Source organism: Stegostoma tigrinum, chromosome 37, assembly GCF_030684315.1.
Source record: "Stegostoma tigrinum isolate sSteTig4 chromosome 37, sSteTig4.hap1, whole genome shotgun sequence".
Lineage (NCBI taxonomy): Eukaryota > Metazoa > Chordata > Chondrichthyes > Orectolobiformes > Stegostomatidae > Stegostoma > Stegostoma tigrinum.
Window position 1 is genome coordinate 15190300 of NC_081390.1, and position 23346 is coordinate 15213645.

General features: G+C 44.4%; 1 protein-coding gene across 11 annotated transcripts in view; it reads right to left on the minus strand.

Moving 5' to 3' along the window:
- Positions 1-2530: 2530 nt before the first annotated feature.
- kcnma1a (potassium large conductance calcium-activated channel, subfamily M, alpha member 1a) overlaps positions 2531-23346 on the minus strand; it is an 828270-nt gene continuing 807454 nt past the window's right edge. For 7 of the 11 annotated variants that reach the window (XM_059640355.1, XM_059640354.1, XM_059640351.1 and 4 more), the window contains 2 exons: positions 4332-4465; positions 2531-4216 (listed from right to left, as the gene is read on the minus strand). In XM_059640355.1, the coding sequence (XP_059496338.1) occupies positions 4160-4216; positions 4332-4465 (191 nt within the window). In that variant the 3' untranslated portion in view covers positions 2531-4159. Of the gene's footprint in view, positions 4466-23346 lie in introns of all 11 variants that reach the window. The other 4 variants (XM_048563636.2, XM_048563635.2, XM_048563630.2 and 1 more) reach the window with 2 other exon arrangements.

Here is a 23346-nt window from a genome sequence, read left to right on the forward strand (position 1 = left end):
GATTTTGACAGGTTGTGTGTGTGGGCAAATGCACTATAATGTGAACAAATTGAGGTTATTCACTTTGGTGGCAAAAACAAGAGGCAAATTGTTACCTGAATGGCTTTAAATTAAGAAGAGGATATGTAATGAGACATAGTTATCCTTGAACACAAGGTAAGTGTATAGGTGCAGCAGGTGGTAATGAAGGCAAACTGTATGTTGGCATTCATGCTGTGAGGATTTTAGTACAGGGACAGTGCTATCTTGCTACAATTATACAGGGCCTTGGTGAAAACATGTCTGGAATATTGTGTGCAATTTTGGTCTCCTAATCTAAGAAAGGATGATCTCGCTTTCAAGAGTGTAATAAAGGTTTCCCAAACTTCAGTGCCGGGGCTGATGTTTAGGGGAGAGGTTGAATTGATTAGGATCATATTTGATTATATAGGATTTATATTGGAGTTCGGAAGAATGGGGGGATCTTATAGCAAGCTAAGATGTAGGAATGGTGTTCCTGATAACTGGGGAGTCCAGAACCAGGGGGTCACAGTGTAAGGATACAGGGTAGGGCATTTATGACAATAGGAGCAGGACTTATAAAATTAATAGTAAGGCCCTGGGGAGTGTTGCCAAACAAAGAGACCCAGGGGTGGAGGCACATAGTTCCTTGAAAGTGGATTCGCAGGTAGACAGGTTGGTGAAGAAAACGTTTGGCACACATACCTTCATTGGTCAGCCCATTGAATGTAGGAGTTGGGATATTATGTTGTGGCTGTGCAGGTCTGTTTCCATGCTCTATAGCTCTATGGCTCTATGACATTCGTGGGCCACTTTTGAAATACTGGGTAAAATTCTGGATGCCGTTCTGTAGGAAGGATGTTGTTAAACTTGAAAGGGTGCAGGAAAGATTTATAAGGATGTTGCTGGGACTGGAGGGTTTGAACTAAAGGTAGAGGATGCATAGACTAGGGCTTTTTCCCCTGGAGCATCAGAATCTGAGGGGCAACCTTTATAGAGGGCTATAAAATTTTGAGGGGCATGCAAAAGGTAAATAGCCAAGGTTTTTTCCTGGGGTAGGGAGACCAAAACTAGAGAACATAGTTTAATGTGACGGGGGGAGAATTTGAAAAGTATCTGAGGATGGCTCATGTATGGAATGAGCAGTCAGAGGAAGTGGTGGAGGTAGATACAATTATAACATATAAATGGTGCTTTGATGGGTAAATGAATAGGAAGTGTCTAGAGAGATATGTGCCAAATGCTGGAAAATGGCACAAGGTCAGATTGAGATGTCCGGTCGACATGGATGAGTTGGAGGGTTTGTTTCTGTGCTGTATGACTCTATAACTGAGATGAGAAGAAATTTCTTTATCCAGAGAATGGTGAGCCTGTGGAAGTCACCAGCGCAGAAAGCAGTCTAGGACAGATATTTTACGATTTAAAGAAGGATATAGCACCTTTGGCTAAAAGGATCAAAGGAAATGGGGAAAAGCACAAACTGGTTATTGAGTTGAATGATCAGTCATTCATTGAAATCCATGTATTTCTTTCTTAAATATGTTGTAACTCAGCCTCCACCTCAGTATGTGGTCGAGAATTCTGCAGCATTATCACCCTCTGAGTGAAGGCATTTCTCCACCTATCTAATCTATTCCCTACTTAGAGACCATCATCCTTGTTCCGCCCTCATCCCAGTTCTGCCAGTCTGTCCATCCTGTTAGAATTTTAATGAGATCTCCTCTCATTTTTCTAAACTCCAGTGAATACCGGCTCAGTCAACCTGATCTCTCTCTTCATATGACAAACCTACTATTCCAGGAAGCATGGTGATGAAACTTTGATGAGTTTCTTCTATGGTAAGTATATAGTTTAAGTAAGGAGACCAAAATTACACAATACTGTGGGTGAGGTCTCACCAATGCCCTTTAGAGTTGCAGCAAAACATCTTTACTCCTGTACTCCCTTGTAATGAAAAGCCAACAAATCATCTACTTTTCCAACTGCTTGTGGCATCAGCACACTTGCTTCTAGTGAATAGTGTACAAGGTGGACTCAGGTGTTTCCTACTGCATCTGTGACGTGTTTGCTCAATCTCAAAATTTGCCTAATCCATCTTGAAAACCTCTTTATTTCTTCCTAATTTTGTCCTAGTTGGCAATTTGGGAAATATGGAAGCTCATTTCATGAAAAAGGCCTGTATCCCTTTTTCGTCTGTTCATTCTTGAACTCATTGATTTTCCTCTTGAAAACCTGCACTAACCTCTACTGCATCTCAAAGGTATGTTCTTATGGGGAAAGAATGACCCAGCTTTTCTGAATTTTAGCTGTGAAAGGAAATAGCAAATACCAGTTGCAACGAAGTACTCTGAGTCTTTGAGACTTGATCTAAAATACAAACGTTAAAAGGCCTATTGTGTGATAATGGTGATCTGACACAACTGGTGAAATAAAAGCAGAGACTCTAAGGATCCCACAACATTGCTTCATTGAACACAAATACAACAATTTTAATTTGAGAAAAAATACAAAATGAAACCATGTACAATATATGTACAAACTCTTTTTGTACAAGACAAAATATTATCACCAGATATCATATATGACAGAGCCAGGTAGATTGGGTCTGAGCACCATCATATTATCTCCTCTAATTACTTAGTGGAAAATATGCAAACTAAAAACAAAATTTAAGAGAAAAAGGTCACTCCCTGTAAGAATTCTCCATCTTCATAGTTGATGATGAAGAGGTGACAGCAAAGAGAAAGAACAACAGGGAGTGACAAAACTAACTTATAGAAATAAAAGTGCATAAATGCAGAACGGAAAACATGCTAAAATATTGAAAATGTGCATTTTTCAGTAAGAGTAGTAAAGTTAGTTTTTTTTGTTGTTACGTAGTCATCCACTGAATTCCCAGACTCTGGCATCATGAAAGAGTCGAACTGAATGGAAAGTGCTGAAGCGCAAATCCTTAAAACAGGCTAGCAAGTTCTCCTTGTTAACAATCCAATTAATATTAATATATTTTATTCACAATTGTTTCACTCTACTTCCTACAAAATTTAACAACAAAGTAATCACAATTCAAAAATCACTCCAGAACATAGTGTTGTTGGGTAGCAATATGGATGTGTTCAGTGCTGCAGCTGGAGAACAGACATTAAAGCTGAGATAGTTTTAGCTAAAGTCAGAGTCTATAACTGATGGAACTGACACAGCAGGGCATGCAGAAACAATAGGATTGCCTGCCATGTATCTTTTCCTGACGTGAGTTTGCAGTAGGCCTGGTCCAGTGTTCTTTCAGTTTTGTTTGTTTCTATCCCCTCTGACCTCATGATACTGGACAAGATGGCTTTCAATACTACAAGGGAGGGGGGGAGTCACACCAGGAACCAAAACTGAACTTTTGGAATCAATAAGAGCTGCTTGAAACAATGTGTGCAGGCTTGCTTCAGACAACTCTGCATTAATATTTCCTACCTTGCTGAGTTAACATCGTCTCTTTATCCTCCCAGGATCGACTGCAAAGAATGATCTTCTATCTCTCTGGCATGTGTTAACTACTTTGAAGTATATCAATTTTTTTTTCCCTTTTAAAACAAGCTTAAGGATGGAGAGAATGAAACGTGTTCAGGAGAAAAAAAAGCTCTTGGCTTGCAGTGTTCTGTGTCCCAGAAGACCTTGTAAGGTTTACTTTCATCTTAGCAGAGAAAATAAATCAGAACAGGATCATGAAAAGATGGCAATGTTGTAATGTGGAACAATCTTTAATACAGGACTTGGTCTACGCCCTATCTCAACACAAGGATAGATAACAGCATATATTCTGATAACTAGCATGTTAGCGCTATCAGACGACATTGGAAGCCTCATCTGCTGCTGCTAGAAGTGTACGGTTTTTTAAAAACTGTTTTTGTTGAGGGATTGGGTGCATTGAACTAATATTTTGTGACCTTCATCCTCCATAGGGGAAACAAAAGACGAAAAAATAAGAGTCTGGTCACAAACCGAAGGTAAGCGAAGCTACAAAAGTGAAGATGGCAGGTATTGCATTTATAAAATAATACATTTTTAAACATAAATGGCCATAATATTCAGTCTGTGTCGATTGTCTTCAAGTCATCAGCAAAATAATCCAATAAAACCTGTGATTCCATGCTGGACAAGCAGAAAACTTTCAAGGGCAGACTATTACTTCTTCTTGGTGGTGTAGAGTCCATGATCCCTCACCTGTCTGTGATAGAACACAAAGATCAATGGAGCATCAAAGCCAGCATCCTGCCAAAGGAGCTTTACAAAGTCTCTCCTTCAGACCGAAGTTTATACAGGCATCAACATTCATCTTCTACCTCTCTGATGGGTGGGATCAAACTGCTGGTAGATTTGTACTGATTGATTTGATTAGCCATGTGAGTGCTCATTGGTTTGATCTGAATGTTCCTAGGGAAGGTGTTATCAGTTTCATCTGTAAACCATTTCTTTTCTGGAAACAGCAGCAACGACCCAGAGAAGAGTGAGAGAAAGAGAGAAACAAACATTGTGGTTAGTCTTGTGGGCTGGAAAAAAAAATTGTTAACGCTGTTGCATGTTTGACAGATTGTAAAATTGGAATTCATGACATGTTACCTCCTCCACTGTGGTTCTGACTGATTAAGTGGTTTAAATTATTCCATGTGACAGAATGATAAAGTTACAATCTGTTCTGACATGATCTACAGGTTGCCAGCATTCTGCAGTGTCCATCCACATTCATCTTCACGTCAAACAGACATTTTTTTTGTAGTTGTAATTCAATGGAACTTTTAAAGTAATCAGAACACCTGAATTATTGATAGGGTTTTTATGTGCTGGGTTCCCTGTGGACTAGAGTTAGAGAGACAAGAGTGAAAAAAAAGCTTCTTTTTCCTAGGATTAGAATGCAGTCTCCCCTAAACTGATTCAATTGCTTTGAAACTATAAGAATATGACTCAGAGGGATTGTAAATGTAAAATAAAATCAAAGCAACAAAAGAACGACTACATTTCATTTTGACAGCTTTTGCAAAAACCAATAAAAGTATGATGTCTTGTTTGATATTGTGAGATCATTCAATTTTACAGGCAAATCTCTTTTCTCCACCTTTTACTCCACCATGCCTCTAGGTGCCCTCCGTTACTAGGCCTAACAGGCAGTGTGGATTTTGTAGACTTTTCCAGACCCACCGTCAGGGCTGTGTCATGCCTTGTTCATCTATTATGCTATCCAGATTGTGAATGAGACAGTTTGTGTCCATGTCTGCTTTTTCACCACCTCAGAGATGCAATACTTAACTATTCCACAGTCTGTCATTTGCTAAACACTGATGTGAATCACTCAACTAAAGCAAGAAAATTGAGATGACAAGCTATGTTCACACTTGGGTACGTAGCTTCCTGGTGAAACATTCAACCATTTGGGGTCCTAGAAGATTGTGCACAGACATTTGTAAAACATCCAAGTCTATCACAAATTGAGAACGTTACTTGAGCAGGACTAAACCTTCAGACTGGTGTCAACAAACAGGTAGTAGAATTCAGGAGCTCCCTAACTATCTTTAACCTAGTTCACCCAACAAGAACAAGGCAACTTAGGGTCAGAATGCTGTTCTACTTGAACCCAGATATTTCACTTCTGATTGTTGCTGTATTAACTAGCTGTTACCAAACCCATTTCAAATCATTTGAGAATATAGATAGAATTGTTTCAGACATGTTGTGACGCAATGTCTGAGGCAGTTGGGACTTGGATGTTCTGAGGTAGTGGCACTATCACTGTGCCACAAGAACCCGTTTATTATACAGGATGTTATACGTGAGCACGTGATGTGGAGGTGCCAGCATTGGACTAGGGTGGACAAAGTCAGAAGTCACATGACACCACGTTATAGTCTAACAGGTTTATTTAAAACCACAAGCTTCTTCATCAGGTGAAGTAAATTTTAACCCTGGCCCCATGCTCAGACATAGGACACTAACACAGCACCATACGAGCCCCCCAGAGACCTTTTTAATAATAGGACCAAATATATGCTTCATAACCAATGCAGAGTTAAATGTTGGGGTGTCAAACCATCACTCGACTTGAGTTCAACCTGTTACCATTAGTTGAAACGACCCCATGACCATTCAACAATGCAGTTAAACCAACTCTTGAACATTTCCTGCAAGAGACATATGGATGCTAAGTAAAAATTAAGCCCCTCATAAGATCTTGTGAAAATACTCTCAGTCTTCAAGACTCCTTACCCTACAGGTAATTTTGATTGATAGTTAAAGCCCTGAGGAGGAACTGGGAGGCCTTTTTCTCTGAATGGGACGTGTTATTTGCGCACACAAGACTAGAAGAGGACCATGTTGTCACTTATGTCATTTCCTTCATTGATATGATGACAACTAGGAGGTTTTAGAAACCTCTTTGCCATGCATTTTCAGGTGCAATAATATTGTTTTTGAAAACTGCTCTAACCTAATGAAAATTAGTTTAATTTTGTAAAAGGCAAAGCAACTCATGACTTTATGTACTAAATATCTTTCTTTTAAAGAAATAACCTTCACTTTTGATTCAGGAGCCAGTGAGACTACTGCACATCATAACAGCTTGGCATGGCATCACCCCATTTCACACAGGTACAGTAGAAAATATATTTTGTCTTTTAAAGTATATTTTAAAAGCTTGTCATATCAGAGGCAGAATCAGTTACATTTAAAACTGAAGAGCTTATTCATTTACCGCTCGATATTGGTTGTCAGGCAAAGCAGGATTTGGTTGGACTGTGATATTGTGAATATCTGACGTATGATCCACCTTCACCTCCAAGCTGATGTAGGCAATTTCTCCTGAAGCCCTTTATTCTGGCTCAGACAGTTGAAAGATTACAGAGCTATGTATTTACATGTTCTTTTGAAGAATTAAAGTGATTAAACAAAGCAATTTCTTTCATGAATCCAAATCCAATAGAAGATTACATTTCCCAAAGATAACACTGTCATAAAATGATTTTCTTTTTTGTCTTGGAGCGAAACATACTTTCTTAGCCAGTACAGATTGTCAATGGTTGTTGCAGAATTGATGTGCTGTCAATAGTTACAAGCAAATTTAATCAATACCCTGTCATTTCCACAAAGTCAGAAAGGTACTGCTGGGTTTGGTGGTGCATGATAAACAAAAACATTTACCACCACCTTATTTCTCTTTATCGATTACCAGCCTCCAGGGAATCTTAATAGGTGTTTTGTCAGAAGCTATGAAGATTGAGGAGGCACGTGATCTTTGAATTTAATATGCTAAGAGGAAAACCATGCCTGGATGTACTCTGTGACTATCTCAAATGAACTTAAAGGATTACAAGGAATTCTCTACAACACCACCAACCCCTGGCCTTTACCTGAATGGTGGTATAGGCTTCAGGGAAAAAAAAATCATTCAGCTGAGCCAGCTAATCTCTTTGTTTTTTAAAAGAAATTTGCTGGAGAAGTAGCTGTTTGCAAAAGATTAATGGCTGTATGTATAGGTTGTGAGATGATTTTATCCTCTCCAGGCCACCATTTTTGTTTTATTTTATTGTAAAGCACGGTACAAGTAGAGGAAAACCCAGTGTTGAAGGTTTATGGATGGAAGTATATTTATCAAAATATAGATTGAAATATAGGTTGAAAACCTGTATTGTTGTCAACTTCTGCTACCTTACTTTTGTGAGGGTCTTCTTCCAAGTGACTGCACTGTTTCAGAGCAATATGGAATTACTTCAATATTCTGGGCAAGTAGTACTGATGAATGTGACCTGACTGAGCTACTGAGCCTGTTCTTGCAATTGGTGAAGAAATGGAATCTATGGACATGAGTGGACCTACATAGAGTCCCTACTGTGTAGAAACAGGCCTTTCAGCCCAACAAGTCCACACCGACCCTCACAGCATCCCACCTAGATCCATTCCCCTGTAACCCACCTAATCGTCTCATCCCTGAAAATTATGAGCAATTTCCCATGGCCAATCCACCTAGCCTGCATACTTTTGGATGTGGGAGGAAACCAGAGCACCCGAAGGAAACCCACACAAACACTGGGAGGGCGTGTAAACTCCGCACAGACAGTCACCCGAGGCTGGAATCAAACCTGAGCCCCTAGCACTAAGAGGTAGCAGTGCCACCCACCATGCTGCCCTGCTGTTCTTTATGTGGGGCTATTGGGCTTTTACCCCATTTAGCTCAGTAAGGCAACACAGATGAGCAAAAATTCTTGTTGAAATGTGCTGTCAGTTGCTGTTTGGAAATCTATTCCATTTATAGTGGGCTAGCAGTGTAGCTACTGGTATAAAGTACAGGATACAGTAGGTAGATGGACAGAGAGTCTGCCACGAGTTGAAATTGCAAACGTAGGTTTTATATTTTTGTTGCTGCTGATAAGGAATTTGAATATGTTTTGTATGGACATTTGAATACATTTGTGGAACTTGTAAAAACCATTAGTTTCATTATTTATTTTGAACCAAAGGTTGAAACACCAAGTGGGACTTCGAACAGGGATTGGTCCCCACGACAGGGTGGTGAGAGGCTGGAAGCTTAAGACCTGTTCAGACATTATGAGATCTTTGGAAATATTTTCCAAAGTAATAAACTACACAGCAAGAATGGTGTAAAATTAGAAGAATGTTTTGAGAAGTGTTTTCTTTACTGATTTTATTGTCATTCAACCAATGACAGCATTAGACAGAACCCTCTCAGGAAGTGAACCAAATATGTGAATCTTCTTGTGGCATCCTGTTGAAGGTGACTGAACTAGGGGATTACAATCTTTTTGGATGTGGAGGCTGGTGGGATGGAAAGTGAGGACCAGAGTGATCCTGTCAGTGTGGGAGGGAAGAGAAGGCGTGAGCGTAGAAGTGCAGGAGATGGGTTGGGCACGGCCAAGGGCCCTGTCAATCTGTCTTTGTTTTACTATGGGGAAGTTGGGCTGATCAGCTGAGCATGTTACAGACAGAACTGCATTTGCAGAGGGCACCAGGCTTTCAGGATTGTTTTCGTCAGCATACTACAGTAAAGGGATAGGAACCATTGGGTTTGGTCTGCAGGGAGCTTCAGTAAAAGCACTTGCAAGTTATAGGATTGAATTTTTTTGTGTGAGAAATAATGGTTTCACATTTCCCCTCAGTCCTTCAGCTCAATTTCAGACAACAGAGGAAAGACAAAGCAACTTTCAGGCCTCAGTAATCAAGCAGAAAATTATAAACAGATAAATAGGAACCTACAGGGATCCTTAAATAACCTGAGGATTAATAATTTACCACCAATTCCATAACATTTCCAATTCTTCGCATCATAGCTGTTTGCAGAAGATGACAAAGCAGGAAACAATTTAAGAGTGATTCTTTTTACACAATAGTTGTGACAGTAAAATGCTCTTGTAGTGTCACTTTCAATCAATATAGTACATTGACATGAAAAATTACATGTAAAATTGGTTCATTAGAATTACAATTCTATAATAATTTCTTGACAATGACTCAATGTGCCTCCTCTTTGCAAAGAACTATACAGCTGTTAAGACTATTTTTAATGACTGTAGGTTTAAAAGATTGCTGTTATGTTTATAAGTTGCCTGAAGTGTTTTTTTTAAAAGTCGAGATTACCACAATAACCGAAGGGATGATGATGCTACTGAAAGCCATGGAAGGATGTGTTTGAGATAATGTAATGCTCCAGGCAATACTCGCCCATCATTGTGTTAAATGAGGAAAAACAAGTGACCACTTTGATGGTCCCACTCACCCTGAATGTAGCAGAGTCATATTGTAAAGGAGAGTACATATAAAAGGATAGATGACAAAAAAACCTTCTGAGAAAACGACATGTGATTGGAATTATTTGTTTACAGGTTTAAATTTCCTGGTTACATTGTGAGTAGAATTGAAGAAGTATAAGCAGCGGACAAAACAACACAAAAATGCTACTTTTGGCTGTTTGATAATAGGGTAGTGGGCATCACTGACCAGACCAGTATTGATTGTCAGGATAACACGATGTGAGCAGTCTTCTTAAACTGCCGCAGTCTTTGGGGTGTAGGGACACCCATAGCACTGTTAGAAACAGGATTTCTGGATTTTGACCCACCGACAGTAAAAGGAATGGTGGTATGGTTCCAAATCTGGATGGTCTGAGCCTTGGAAGGGAGATTGCTGTTGGTGGTATTCTGATGCAGGTTGTCATTGTCCTTCAAGTCGGCATGGGTTTGGAACGTGCTGTCAAAGGAACCATGCTGAGTTATGGCAGGGCACCTCGTAAATGGTACACACGGGTACCATGTACATTGGTTGTGAAGAGAATGAGTGAAGGGAAAGATGGTGGAAGGAATCTTGGTGGGCAATAAGTGTTGAGATGAGTTGAAAAGCAGGAGTTGTTTCTTCTTGTAGGAAAGGTTGGCTTTTCTTTATCATTACATTCTTCCCAGCTCATTATATTTCCACACATGGTTGAAATGTCAAGTTTTTTGGCAGGACGTTTTGGAGCTGGCCACAGCTTCTGGATGCCAACATCCAGGTACCATCTTTAAAAGGTACCTAGAAAGCACTTCATTCTCTACAACCCATCAACTGCTGCTCATCCTGTTCATCACTGCCACCCATCCCTAGAGATATCAGAGACCAGGCAAAAAGTAGCACCGCGCTTTAATGATGTCTCTCTACAGATTCTGTTGAAGGAAAACCCAGAGTGAAGTTCTTTTCCCTATGGATGATAACAAGAGGACATTGTGACTGATGTAGGTGCATGAACAGAGGTAGCAGCAGAGATCAGTGCCCGTGGGCAACTCAAAAGAATCTGGTTCCATTAGATGCGCGACCGATAGCTCAGACCAAGATCGAAAAGAGGTGAAGATTACACAAAATGAATAAAGTAGCAATTAATTGAAAGCAAACTTTGATTTTTTTAGCCCATTGATGTATGCGAGTTCTGAAAGTAGTGAGATATTCCACAGATCTGGGTTCTACAAAGCAACAAGATAGTGTGGGGCACAGTGTGAAGATTCTTGATCACAAACTGCAAGGAAACAGTGATGCCTCTGTCAGTCCATATGGAAGATTAAAGGAAAATGCAGAGGTTCAGCAAAACTACTGATGCTGAAAATAGAGACAAAGTTGTATTCAAAAGCAATATTCCTCTCGATTTGTTTATGAACTGATGATAAATATTTTTGTACTTTTATGTCCAGGAATGTGAAAGGGATCATGGAGGCTTCTCTGGAGAAATGTGAGCCCTTTTCAAATCTTGGACTCAGAATTTGCAAAAAACCAGACCGTTGACTGCAAGCACTCCTGAGAGAGAAGGAAAAACTGCCATTGAAAAAGGTTAAAAAAAACACAAGATCCTCCGAGAGTAATCAATCAAAAGGCAAGGAGATCTTTACCAATATAGAGAGAGTGATATACTCTGTGGAAATGCTTTCAGAAAGAAGTCATTGAATGCAGAAAAAGTGCAAGGGTAGAGTACATTCAGTGGTAATCAGCAGGCAGTTGTAGAGACAGTTAAAGCTGTGAATCAGTGGAAAAAAAATCTAAAGATGGCCCACCTAACCACATCACCAATTTTAATTGATTTGAAAGTTGAAAGATCCGAATCCTTTTAAAGGTACCGGAGATGATCATGGCAACGTACCGATACCACTGAAATCCAACAGCAGGGTCCGAGAGGCATATCAGTAATTTTTCTAGGAATCATTTGGCAACTCATATCATTTGTGCATAGACAATGAAAACTTACTTGTATTTAAATGTATTGTATAATAGAAATTAAGGGGAGATGACAGGATCTTTATTGAAGCTCAAATGAGAGGAGAAAGTGACCTACTAGGCTCATCTTTTCCTTTAGAATCATGTTGTACAATGTAAAATAGCAATACTTCTGTCCTTGGGTATGTGATCTCAATACCTATATTCAGATATGCACATGTACTTTTACATTTCTGCTTGTATGATGATAAGATGTGAAACAGAATTTGTAACAATTATTGATAACTAAGAGGTCTTTACATATACATTTGCTTAAATACAAATTGTAATGTACAATTGCTTCCTTAAAATATTTACTAATGTTACTGCATTTGGTTACAAAACTGTCACAACAGCCAACCAGCAAGTCTAGGAAATATATTCTGCTCCCTTGCCTCCAATAACTCCCTGGCAATCTGAGCATCAGCTCCAGTTGTGCTATCACTAAGAGCCCTTATTTCCAACTTCACAATATCCCCTGACTCGGTCTTGCCTCAGCTCAGAAGAAAATCCTCCTGGTTTTATGACCTAGAGAATTGACAATTCCTGCTCACTCCTGGCTGACCTCCCACATTCTACCTGTTACCAGTTTGCAGTCTGATAGTCCAGCTTATGCCTCACAGCAGAGGTTCTACACTACTAGAAGCTAGAAGGCATGTCAGTACAGTATTGCATTTATATCCCAAACATCCCCCTTTTCATGCAATAAAAGCATCAAAACACTTTGGATACAGTATCATGTACACAATGTAACCAAGTTACATATTATGCAGCCAACTGTTCTCATGCATTGGCAGTTCATTATTTTCTTCGGGGTCTGTAGGTGCACGCTACACATAGAGCTGAAGCCTTTGTTTGTTTTGGCTAGGACCAATTCACGCCAATTCTGGTGGAGTCAGACCAAGCAGAACAGTTCGGAGGAAGGGTCACCCGGCCTGGAATGTTAACTCTATTTTTTCCTTCACAGATGCTGCCAGACCTGCTGAGCTTTTCCAGCAACTTCTGTTTTTGTTCCTGATTTACAGCATCTGCAGTCCTTTCGATTTTTATCAAGCAGGATTCTTACCATATCTTATCAAACTCGCTGCATTTCTTGGAGTTTCCGCCTTCTACAGAGAGTATCATGTCCAATTATCAGCCTATCTTACCACACACTGTTCCCACATTAACTCAGCAGTAACAGGATAAGCCAGAATTCACTGGCAACCCTTGTGCCTGCATTATCTTTAAAAGGTTATGTGTACCTGCACAAAGACTATCAGGACAGAGCAGTCCTGCACATTTGCCCCAGTCAGGGGGACATTAGGAACCTACAGGTCCAGCTGGACAGGGTGGCGCAGAGGCAGGACTTCTCCTTTCCCAGGCTCAGCAGCAGGTGCCGTGACAGCAGACCATGCCAGGTTGGTCTGACACTACCACCTGGGTTAATGCATACTCAACCACCTGGAGCAATGCCTAGCATCGTAGGAACAAGCTCAACATCCTTCTCCACTCTGCTAGGCCAAAGCCTATAAAATAATACCTGCCATTCACTCAATCTCTGCACCCATCTGCCACCAAGGTTCATGCTCCACCGCTCTCATTATTGCCTGTAACATCATCTCTCACTTCTGGCATCCAGCCTAATCCCCAACCCCACTAAACCTTACATACCCTCTGTTCTGTCTACATACACACTCCAGGCACCTCCCCACTCCACAGTGTCCTGTGTTCCTCTTTCCTTTCTATGAAGTATTAGAAAAAAAGCAAAGATGGATGCAATTCTCTCAAAATCCACTGCCTTTCGAAGCGATGGAGAAAGAAAAGTTGGCCAAATCTGATAGGTTTATAAAGCTGCTCATCTTCTTTGTAAGAAGAATCAGAAGTTGATTGGTCAATAAATTTAGTTTGACAGTCCGAATTTTCTCCACTTCATGACAAAATAAAAGTCCCTTTGCTTTCCTCCTTCCCATCTGAGAGAAACATGAGAGAATCATTAATGGCTTGCACTGAAATGCTACAGAGCATGTAAGATTCTATCCTGAGAAGAAAATAAAATTGAATTAGCCAATTCTCTCTTGTACAAAGAACATTGTGATCAGTCAGCCACAATACAGCTACATTGTTCATTGCCCTTTCCTTTAGACAATAAAGAGGAACTTAATACTTCACTACTTCTGCAATATTCACAATCCAATGTCACTAAGCACAGGAAAAAAAAGCTGATGGAGTCCTAAAGGACAGTCCTTGACATCACTACTCCCAAACATCGCTGTCATTTTGCCTCTTTCAAGCAAAGACAATGGCCAGGTCAATTCTGGCCTTGGATGACTGTTTTGTAGAATTTGCACATTCTCTGTATCTATGTAGGTTTCCTCCCACATTCTAGGTGGATTGGCCGTGTTAAATTGCCCTGTAGTGTCCAGAGATGCGCAGGTTAGGTGGATTGGCCATGGTAAATGCAAGGTTATGAGGAAAGGGGGCAGGGGATGCTGGGTCTGAATGGGATGTACTTCGGTGGGTTGGCACAGACTCGATGGTCCAAACGGCTTTTCTGGACTGTATTCTAAGACAAAAAATGCAACTGGATCGTCCTTACTGCATTAGGTTTGCCTCCAAGTCCTGTCACACTGCCGTGTGGCTTCATCATTTACATCTTATCATTTCAGCATGGGCACTGCCATCATGAGTTGCTTGATTTTAATGAAAGCAGCTAAGTGCTGATATTATTGACAATCAATTGGCAAAATGTCTCACACTCTGACAACAAACTGGGCAAGAATTTTGACGAACAGTTGACTAATTCAACAAATTGTTGAACTGCTTTGTCACTTGCTGGTCACTGTGTTACTGTTACATCTGTCCTCATTTTGGAATCTGAGCAAAGACTGGTGACACATGACTTATGTACATGACTTATGTACATGACTTATGGATAACTTTAATTGAAATTATTTCGCTTTCCATTTCAGTTTCAGGTTCATTTGGCAAGCACTGTCAAGCAGCTGTACGAGACGTACATCACGGTCAGCAAAGGTTTCATCTATTGTGTCTCCACATCCATAAATGAACAGGTCATTCACAATTGCTTCCATTCTAGGAAACTCTCAAACTATCTCATGATACCTGCATCGATATTCATCTGGAGCTATGGAAATTGCTGGAAGTATGCATAATCACCTGTATCTCTTAAGTGACATTCAGAACGCAGTTACAACACTGTTTTCATTTACCTTCACTTACCAGTAGCCATCCTTCACAGCTGGCATAGTAAAGATTAATGCCTTCTCAAATTGCGGCAAAATTCCTTTAATGATTGAAAATATCTCCTCATCACGTTTCAGAATTGTTGACCAGAAGACCATAAGACCATAAGACATAGGAGTGGAAGTAGGCAATTCGGCCCATCAAGTCCACTCCGCCATTTAAATCATGGCTGATGGGCACTTCAACTCCACTTCCCTGCACTCTCCCCGTAGCTCTTGATTCCTTGTCAGATCAAGAATTTTTGATCTCTGCCTTGAGGGCATCTAACGTCCTGGCCTCCACTGCACTCCGTGGCAATGAATTCCACAAGCCCACCACTCTCTAGCTGAAGAAATGTCATCTCATTTCAGTTTTAAATTTACCCCCTCTAATTTTAAGGCTGTGCCCACGGGTCCTAGTCTCCCCCACTAACGGAAACAACTTCCGAGCATCCACCCCTTCTAAACCATACATTATCTTGCAAGTTTCTATTAGATCTCCCCTCAACCTTCTAAACTCTAATGAGTACAATCCCAGGATCCTTAGCCGTTGATCATACGTTAAACCTACCATTCCAGGGATCATCCATGTGAATCTCCGCTGGACATGCTCCAGGGCTAGTATGTCTTTCCTGAGGTGTGGGGCCCAAAATTGGACACAGTATTCTAAATGGAGCCTAATTAGAGCTTTATAAAGCCTCAGAAGCACATCGCTGCTTTTATATTCCAACCCTCTTGAGATAAATGACAACATTACATTCGCTTTCTTAATCACAGACTCTACCTGCAAGTTAACCTTTACAGAATCCTGGACCAACACTCCCAGATCCCTTTGTACTTCTGCTTTGCGAATTTTCTCACCGTTTAGAAAATAGTCCATGCCTGTATTCTTTTTTCCAAAGTGCAAAACCTTACATTTACTCACATTGAATTTCATCAGCCATTTCCTAGACCACTCTCCTAAACTGTCTAAATCTTTCTGCAGCTTCCCCACCTCTTCAGTACTACCTGCCTGTCCACCTATCTTTGTATCATCGGCAAACTTCGCCAGAAAGTCCCCAGTCCCTTCATCCAGATCATTAATGTATAAAGTGAACAGCTGCGGCCCCAACACTGAACCCTGCGGGAAACCACTCGTCACCGATTGTCATTCCAAAAAAGAGCCTTTTATCCCAACTCTCTGCCTTCTGTCAGACAGCCAATCCTCAATCCAAACCAGTAGCTCACCTCGAACACCATGGGCACTCACCTTGCTCAGCCGCCTCCTGTGAGGCATCTTATCAAAGGCCTTTTGGAAATAATTGTATACAGATTCTCAGCTTCCTAGGTTGTTTCACTGCTAGCATGATGCTAAACCATTCTCTGGGAGTTGCAACGTCCCTGATTATTCCCTTCTTTTAGGTACATTCAGTGTCTTGCTTGTGTCAAACAGCTGAAAGAATATAATATGATCTACCATTCACTGGGATATATGGCTTACGTTATTAGTGTCACAGGCACGAAATTCATAAACTGCATTACTCATTTGTGTGATGGGCAGAATGAGCTTCTGGCTTCACGGCAGCATCCAGTTATTGATCACTCGTGTTGCTACTGCACAGTAGAAGCTTGTAAAAGGTACCATCACCTGTTGCTTAAAACTTTGAGATACCTTATCCTGCCAGTGAAATCTGTGGTAGGCTAGCTATTTTTCAGCACTGAAACTGATGGCTTTAGGCCCATGCGTGATTTTGCAGAATATATACTAAGAAATCAGGTAGCCATTATCCTGAAGGATGGCTTTTATGAGCCCTATTTCAGACTCAGCCTATTTAAACAAAGTATGGCGTATATCAATCATTATTCGGTATACTGTCCTTTACCAATGATTGTCCACTTGTCAACCAATCAACAGTCTTCTTTCATACAGTGCAATTGTTGTTTTCCCTTACTTTGGCATTTCTTGCAAATTGTCAAGACCTTGGAAGATTTATAGCTCAGGTTGAGGTTCTGGACGTGAGTTTGCTTGCTGAGCTGGACGGTTAGTTTTCAGACGTTTCATCACCATTCTAGGTAACATCATCAGTGAGCCTCCGATGAAGCGCTGGTGTTATGTCCTGCTTTCTATTTATCTGGTTAGGTTTCCTTGGGTTGGTGATGTCATTTCCTGCGTTGGTGATGTCCTTTCCTGTTCTTTTTCTCAGAGGGTGGTAGATTGGCTCCAAATCAATATGTTTGTTAATGGAGTTCCGGTTGGAATGCCATGCTTCTAGGAATTCTCGTGTGGGTCTCTGTTTGGCTTGTCCTAGGATGGATGTGTTGTCCCAATCAAAGTGGTGTCCTTCTGCATCTGTATGTAAGGATACTAGTGATAGTGGGTCATGTCTTTTTGTGGCTAGTTGATGTTCATGTATACTGGTGGCTAGCTTTCTGCCTGTTTGTCCAATGTAGTGTTTGTCACAGTTCTTGCAAGGTATTTTGTAAATGACGTTTGTTTTGCTTGTTGTCTGTATAGGGTCTTTTAAGTTCATTAGCTGCTGTTTTAGTGTGTTGGTGGGTTTGTGGGCTACCCTGATGCCAAGAGGTCCGAGTAGTCTGGCAGTCATTTCGGAAATGTCTTTGATGTAGGGGAGTGTGGTTATGGTTTCTGAGCCCGTTTTGTCTGTTTGTTTGGGTTTGTTGCTGAGAACTCGGCGGACTGTGTTCATTGGGTACCCATTCTTTTTAAATACGCTGTATAGGTGTTCGAATCTCTGCATTACTGCCTCTGCTAAGAATGCAGAGACTCAACCAAACAGCTCTGCCAACCATCCAACCCAAACTTTGGGTCCGCTACGTGGATGACACCTTTGTCATCACTAAACAAAACAAATTAGACGAAACCTTCAAGACCATCAATAACACCCTTACTGGCATAAAATTCACAAAAGAGGAGGAAAACAACAAGAAACTGCCATTCCTCGCTGTCACAGTAGAGCGAACAGTCAATGGGGAACTTCAAACCAGCGTCTACAGGAAAACAACACATACGGACCAAATACTGAACTACAGGAGCAACCATCCCAACACCCACAAACGAAGCTGCATTAGAACATTATTCCAACGAGCCACCACACACTGCAGCACAGAGGAACTACGCAGAGCAGAGGAAAATCACCTATACAGCGTATTCAAAAAGAACGGGTACCCAATGAACACAGTCCGCCGATTCCTCAGCAACAAACCCAAACAAACAGACAAAACGGGCTCAGAAACCATAACCACTCTCCACTACATCAAAGACATCTCGGAAATGACTACTCAGACCTCTTGGCATCAGGGTAGCCCACAAACCCACCAACACACTAAAACAGCAGCTAATGAACTTAAAAGACCCTATATAGACAACAAGCAAAACGAACGTCATCTACAAAATACCTTGCAAGAACTGTGACAAACAGGCAGAAAGCTAGCCACCAGGATACATGAACATCAACTAGCCACAAAACGACATGACCCACTATCACTAGCATCCTTACATACAGATGAGGAAGGACACCACTTTGATTGGGACAACACATCCATCCTAGGACAAGCCAAACAGAGACACGCACGAGAATTCCTAGAAGCATGGCATTCCAACCGGAACTCCATCAACAAGCACATTGAATTGGAGCCAATCTACCACCCTCTGAGAAAAAGAACAGGAAAGGACATCACCAACGCAGGAAATGACATCACCAACCCAAGGAAATCTAAACAGATAAATAGAAAGCGGGACATAACACCAGCGCTTCGTCGGAGGCTCACTGTTGATGTTACCTAGAATGGTGACTGATCGTCTGGGAACAAACCTTCCAGCTCAGTGAACCAGCTTACATCTGGAACAAAATAAAGACCCACTCTTTTGTGGACCGAGAGGAGGAGAGCGCTGTGTTGGAGCTGGAAGGAAGACGTTGGGTTGGCTGTGCACCCTTGCAACCCATGGATCTTAATGCTGGCTTTAGCCTAACGCTGGTTCAGGGGAGCAGCCAACCTGCAACGATGGCTGCGGCAAGTGCTCGTGCCCCAGGTCAGGGGATCCGGAACACCATCCGTGTTTCCGTGAAGAAGGTGGATGAAGGTGCACCTGTGGACCGCACGTTCTTCGTGAAGAGGGTCCTGTTGGACTGTTGCGGGTTCGCTGCTGCGGACATTTACTGCCTGTAGGATTTCCCCGGAGGAGGTTTTTATGATGTGACCTTCAGGAGTGCCAAGCTTTGCGAGCGCTTCCTGGAGATTTTCAAGGAGAAAGGAGGTGAGGGCCCCCTCTCTGTATTGACCGCTGTCTCGCTGTTCGTGATGCCGGCGCAGAGGAGCCGTATGGTGACTGTACACATGTACAACCCGCACGTGCCAGCATTTGATGTCCTGACCTTCCTTGGAAGGTACGTGAAGGTGGAAGGGGACCTAACTGACATCATGGACCCCTTTGGCATCTGGACCAGTAAGGGGCAGGTCAAGGTGACGCTGAGGATGGATGCGGACGGGAACATTGTACACCCACCATCCAGCTTCGCGATCGGCGGGAGCAAGGGCTACCTGACCTAGCAGGGCAACCTAAAGTCTGCCATGCCTGTGGTAGGTCAGGTCACGTGGCGGCCGACTGCAAAGCCACCATCTGCAGGAACTGCAGGGAGGAGGGACACCTTGCAAAGGATTGCCCACAAGAAAAAAGCTGCAACCTTTGCCGGGAAGCAGGCCACCTCTATAGGGCATGCCTGCAGCGGGGGACCACCTACGCCCAGGTCGCCGACAGGGGCAATGCGGGGCCAGCCCCCCGGAGGAGACGAAGGCACCAGGGCCCTCCAAGGACCCCACTAATGTGCAGGAGGGCCAGGTCGTGCAGGAGGGCCCAGCCCCGCAGGATGGGCCCGAGGCCAGCAAAGCGCCCCTCCAGGCTCCGCTCACCCCTGACAACCTGGAGTCGATGGAGACGGCGGCAGGCGACCCTCTGGAGTGGACGACGGTCCGGAAAGCGAGGAGTAAGGCGTGTTGGCGGGCCCAGGAACCGCAACCATCAGGCAGGAACAGGCAGCTACGGGGGGCTATACTAGCTCCTCTAACGAGGGAGATTCGGAGGCGGCCCGCGCAAAGCAGAAGCTAAAGATCTCAAGGGAGAAGGAAAGCAGCACCCAGCTTCCGGGTGACGGGAGGCGTCCTGAGGCTCCCTCCGACACCCAGTCAAGTGCCGCTGGGGCCCTAGAGGGGTCCCCGGAACTTCCAGGCGGGAAGGAGGAAACAGCGCGTCCCCAGCCTGACCCAGAGCCGGACTCTCCTGCCTCCGTACCACCGATGGGGGGATGCCACCCGGAAGGCAGCACGGACGGTTTCCTGAGCCCGGAGAGCGTCCAGCAGTTAGCAGAGGCAATGGGCATTAAGGGACAGATGGACGAGCTGGACCTTGGACTTGGGGAGGGTACTGCGGTCACTGCCCACAATGGGGGTACGAGTTGAAAGCATTAATGGGCGCAGCGTCAAGTCCACCGCAAGATGTGTGTCCACATTGGCCTACCTGACCACCGTCAAGGCAGACCTCCTGTTTCTGCAGGAGTGCGGGATACCACACCTCAGCAGGTACGGGAAATGGTCCTGTGCCTGGACCTGTGGGCCTTCAATCTGGTCGGGGGGTAACGACTGTCGCTCCTTGGGCCTGGCTATTCTGCTGCGGGGGCACAACTTCACCATCTCTCAAGTTCAGGAGGTGGGGGGGGGGTGCCTCCTAGTGGCTGACGTCACCTACAGGAACGCTCCCCTGAGGCTGATCAATGTGTACGCCCCAGAGGTACGGAATGAGCGGTTGGCCGTCCTGCAGCGGCTTCCACCCCTGCTGGCTACAACTGGTCGCGGCCAGACGGGTCTATTCGCTCAAGGATGCACTTCCTGTTTGTGTCACGGGCGTTCTCGGTCAGGTCCACTGGCGTCGAGCCGGTGTTCTTCTCTGACCACTGCCTCCTGCTGGCCGACTGTTCTTTGTCCTCCAGTGTGTTCGGAAGGCGAGAGAGAGGCGAGGAAAGCTGTCGCGACTCTAGAGAAGGGTGCAGAATCTGCTCCTTCTGCAGTTGATGGGTGTCGATGTCACGGAGGACATCTGCGAGGTGAGGGGCCAGCAAGCCTCGCTCTTCGCTGTGGAGGCCACCCGGATAATCTTCCGGTTCAGGGTCCGCTCCGTGGAGCAGGACAAGACGTGCTCGCGTTTCTTCTTTCAGATGGTGCACAAAGAGAGCTCTGTGCTTAACCGGCTGAAGGAGGACGACGGCTCGGTGACGTCGTCTCGGCCCGACATTTTGAGGATCATCAGATCCTTCTACGCCGGACTGTACGACACGAAGCCCACAGACAGAACAGCCTCCAAGTCGTTCCTGTCGTCTATCACGGAGGTCTTAGACGACGGCACGAGGGAGTGGCTGGACCGGCTGATATCCCTGGGCGAGCTGACCAGAGCCCTCAAGTCCTTGGTGAGGAATAGGGCTCCCGGAAGCGACGGCTCACTGGTCGAGCTGTATTCCGCTCTGTGGGGCCTGGTCGGCCAGGATCTGCTGGAGGTGTACAATAGTGCACTTCGGGCAAAGAAATGTGCAAGTCCATGAGGAAGGGCATCATCACCCTCATTTACAAGAGGAAGGGGAGAGGGAAGAAATTAAGAATTGGTGTCCCATTTCACTTTTGAACGTGGAATACAAAATCCTGGCCAAGGTCATAGCCAACCGGGTCAGGTCTGTCCTGGAGTCAGTGATTCACCCTGACCAAACCCGTGCTGTGCCGGGCAGGAAGATCGCTGAGAGCCTCGCGCTCATCAGGGATACGATCGCCTACGTACAGGACAGGCGGGTGGACACCTGCCTCGTCAGCCTGGACCAGGAGAAGGCCTTCAACAGGGTCTCTCATGCTTACATGAGGGACGTCCTCTCCAAATTGGGGTTCAGGGAGGGCATCCGCAATTGGATCTGGCTGCTGTACGCCAACATCGTTAGCACAGTCTCGATCAACGGGTGGGAATCAGACAGTTTTCCTGTTAGATCTGGAGTCAGGCAGGGCTGCCCGCTCTCTACTGCCTTGTTCGTGTGCTGTGTGGACCCCTTCGCCGCATCCATCAGGAAGGACATGAGCCTGAAGGGCGTGACTATCCCAGGCAGCGGAGGCCTTCAGGCCAAGACCTCCCTGTACATGGGCAATGTCGCCATCTTCTGCACCGATCGTCAGTCGATGAGTAGACAATTGGACATCTCCGGCCAGTTTGAACTGGCCTCGGGTGCCAAAGTCAATCGGGGTCAGAGCGAGGTCATGTTCTTCGGGAACTGGGACGACCGCTCCTTCATCCCTTTCACCGTCAGGACAGACTACCTGAAGGTGCTGGGTGTTTGGTTTGGTGGAGCTGGGGCGTGCACTAAGACTTGGGAGGAGCGTATCACCAAATTGAAGCAGAGGCTGGGCAGGTGGACGCTCCGGTCCCTCTCCATCGCGGGTAAGAACCTGGTTGTCAGGTGCGAGGGGCTTTCGGTACTGTTGTATGTGGCACAGGCCTGGCCTATTCCCTGGACCTGCGCCGCTGCAGTCACCCAGGCCATCTTCCACTTCATTTGGGGGTCGAGGATGGACTGGGTCCGCAGGGACACCATGTACAAAGACCTGGAAAATGGGGGAAAGGATGTACCGAACGCCACCCTCGCCCTGGTGGCTACCTTTGTGTGCAGCTGCATCAATCTGTGCGTAGATCCTCAGTACGCAAACACCAAGTGTCACTACTTACTGAGGTTCTACCTGTCCCCGGTGTAGCGAAGGATGGGCCTGGCCTCGTTGCCGCGGAACGCTCCGAGTAGTTGGACTGTTCCGTACCACCTGTCCTTTGTGGAGAAATTTTTGAAAGGAAACACCTTTGACCACAAGGCCGTCAGGCAGTGGTCAGCACGTAGTATCCTCAGGACCCTTCGGGAAAAGGAGAGGGTGGATCCCGACGTGTGGTTCCCCACGCAGACTGCCAAAGTCGTTTGGCAGAATGCCTCATCGCCAGAACTTTCAAACAAGCACAAGGACATTGCTTGGCTGGCGGTGAGAGGGGTTGTGCCAGTGAGATCCTTTATGCATGCCCGGAATCTCTGCCCCACCGCACGCTGCCCTCGAGGTGGCTGCGGGGAGGACGAGACTGTCGATCACCTCCTTCTGGAGTGTGCCTATGCGCAGGAGGTCTGGAGGAGGATGCAGTGGTATTTGTCGAGGTTCGTCCCGAGCAGCTCTGTGACACTGGACTCCGTGCTCTACGGGCTGTTTCCGGGGACGCACACGGAGACCAACATCAACTGCGCCTGGAGGACCATCAATACGGTGAAAGACGCTCTTTGGTCTGCCTGCAACTTGCTGGACTGCC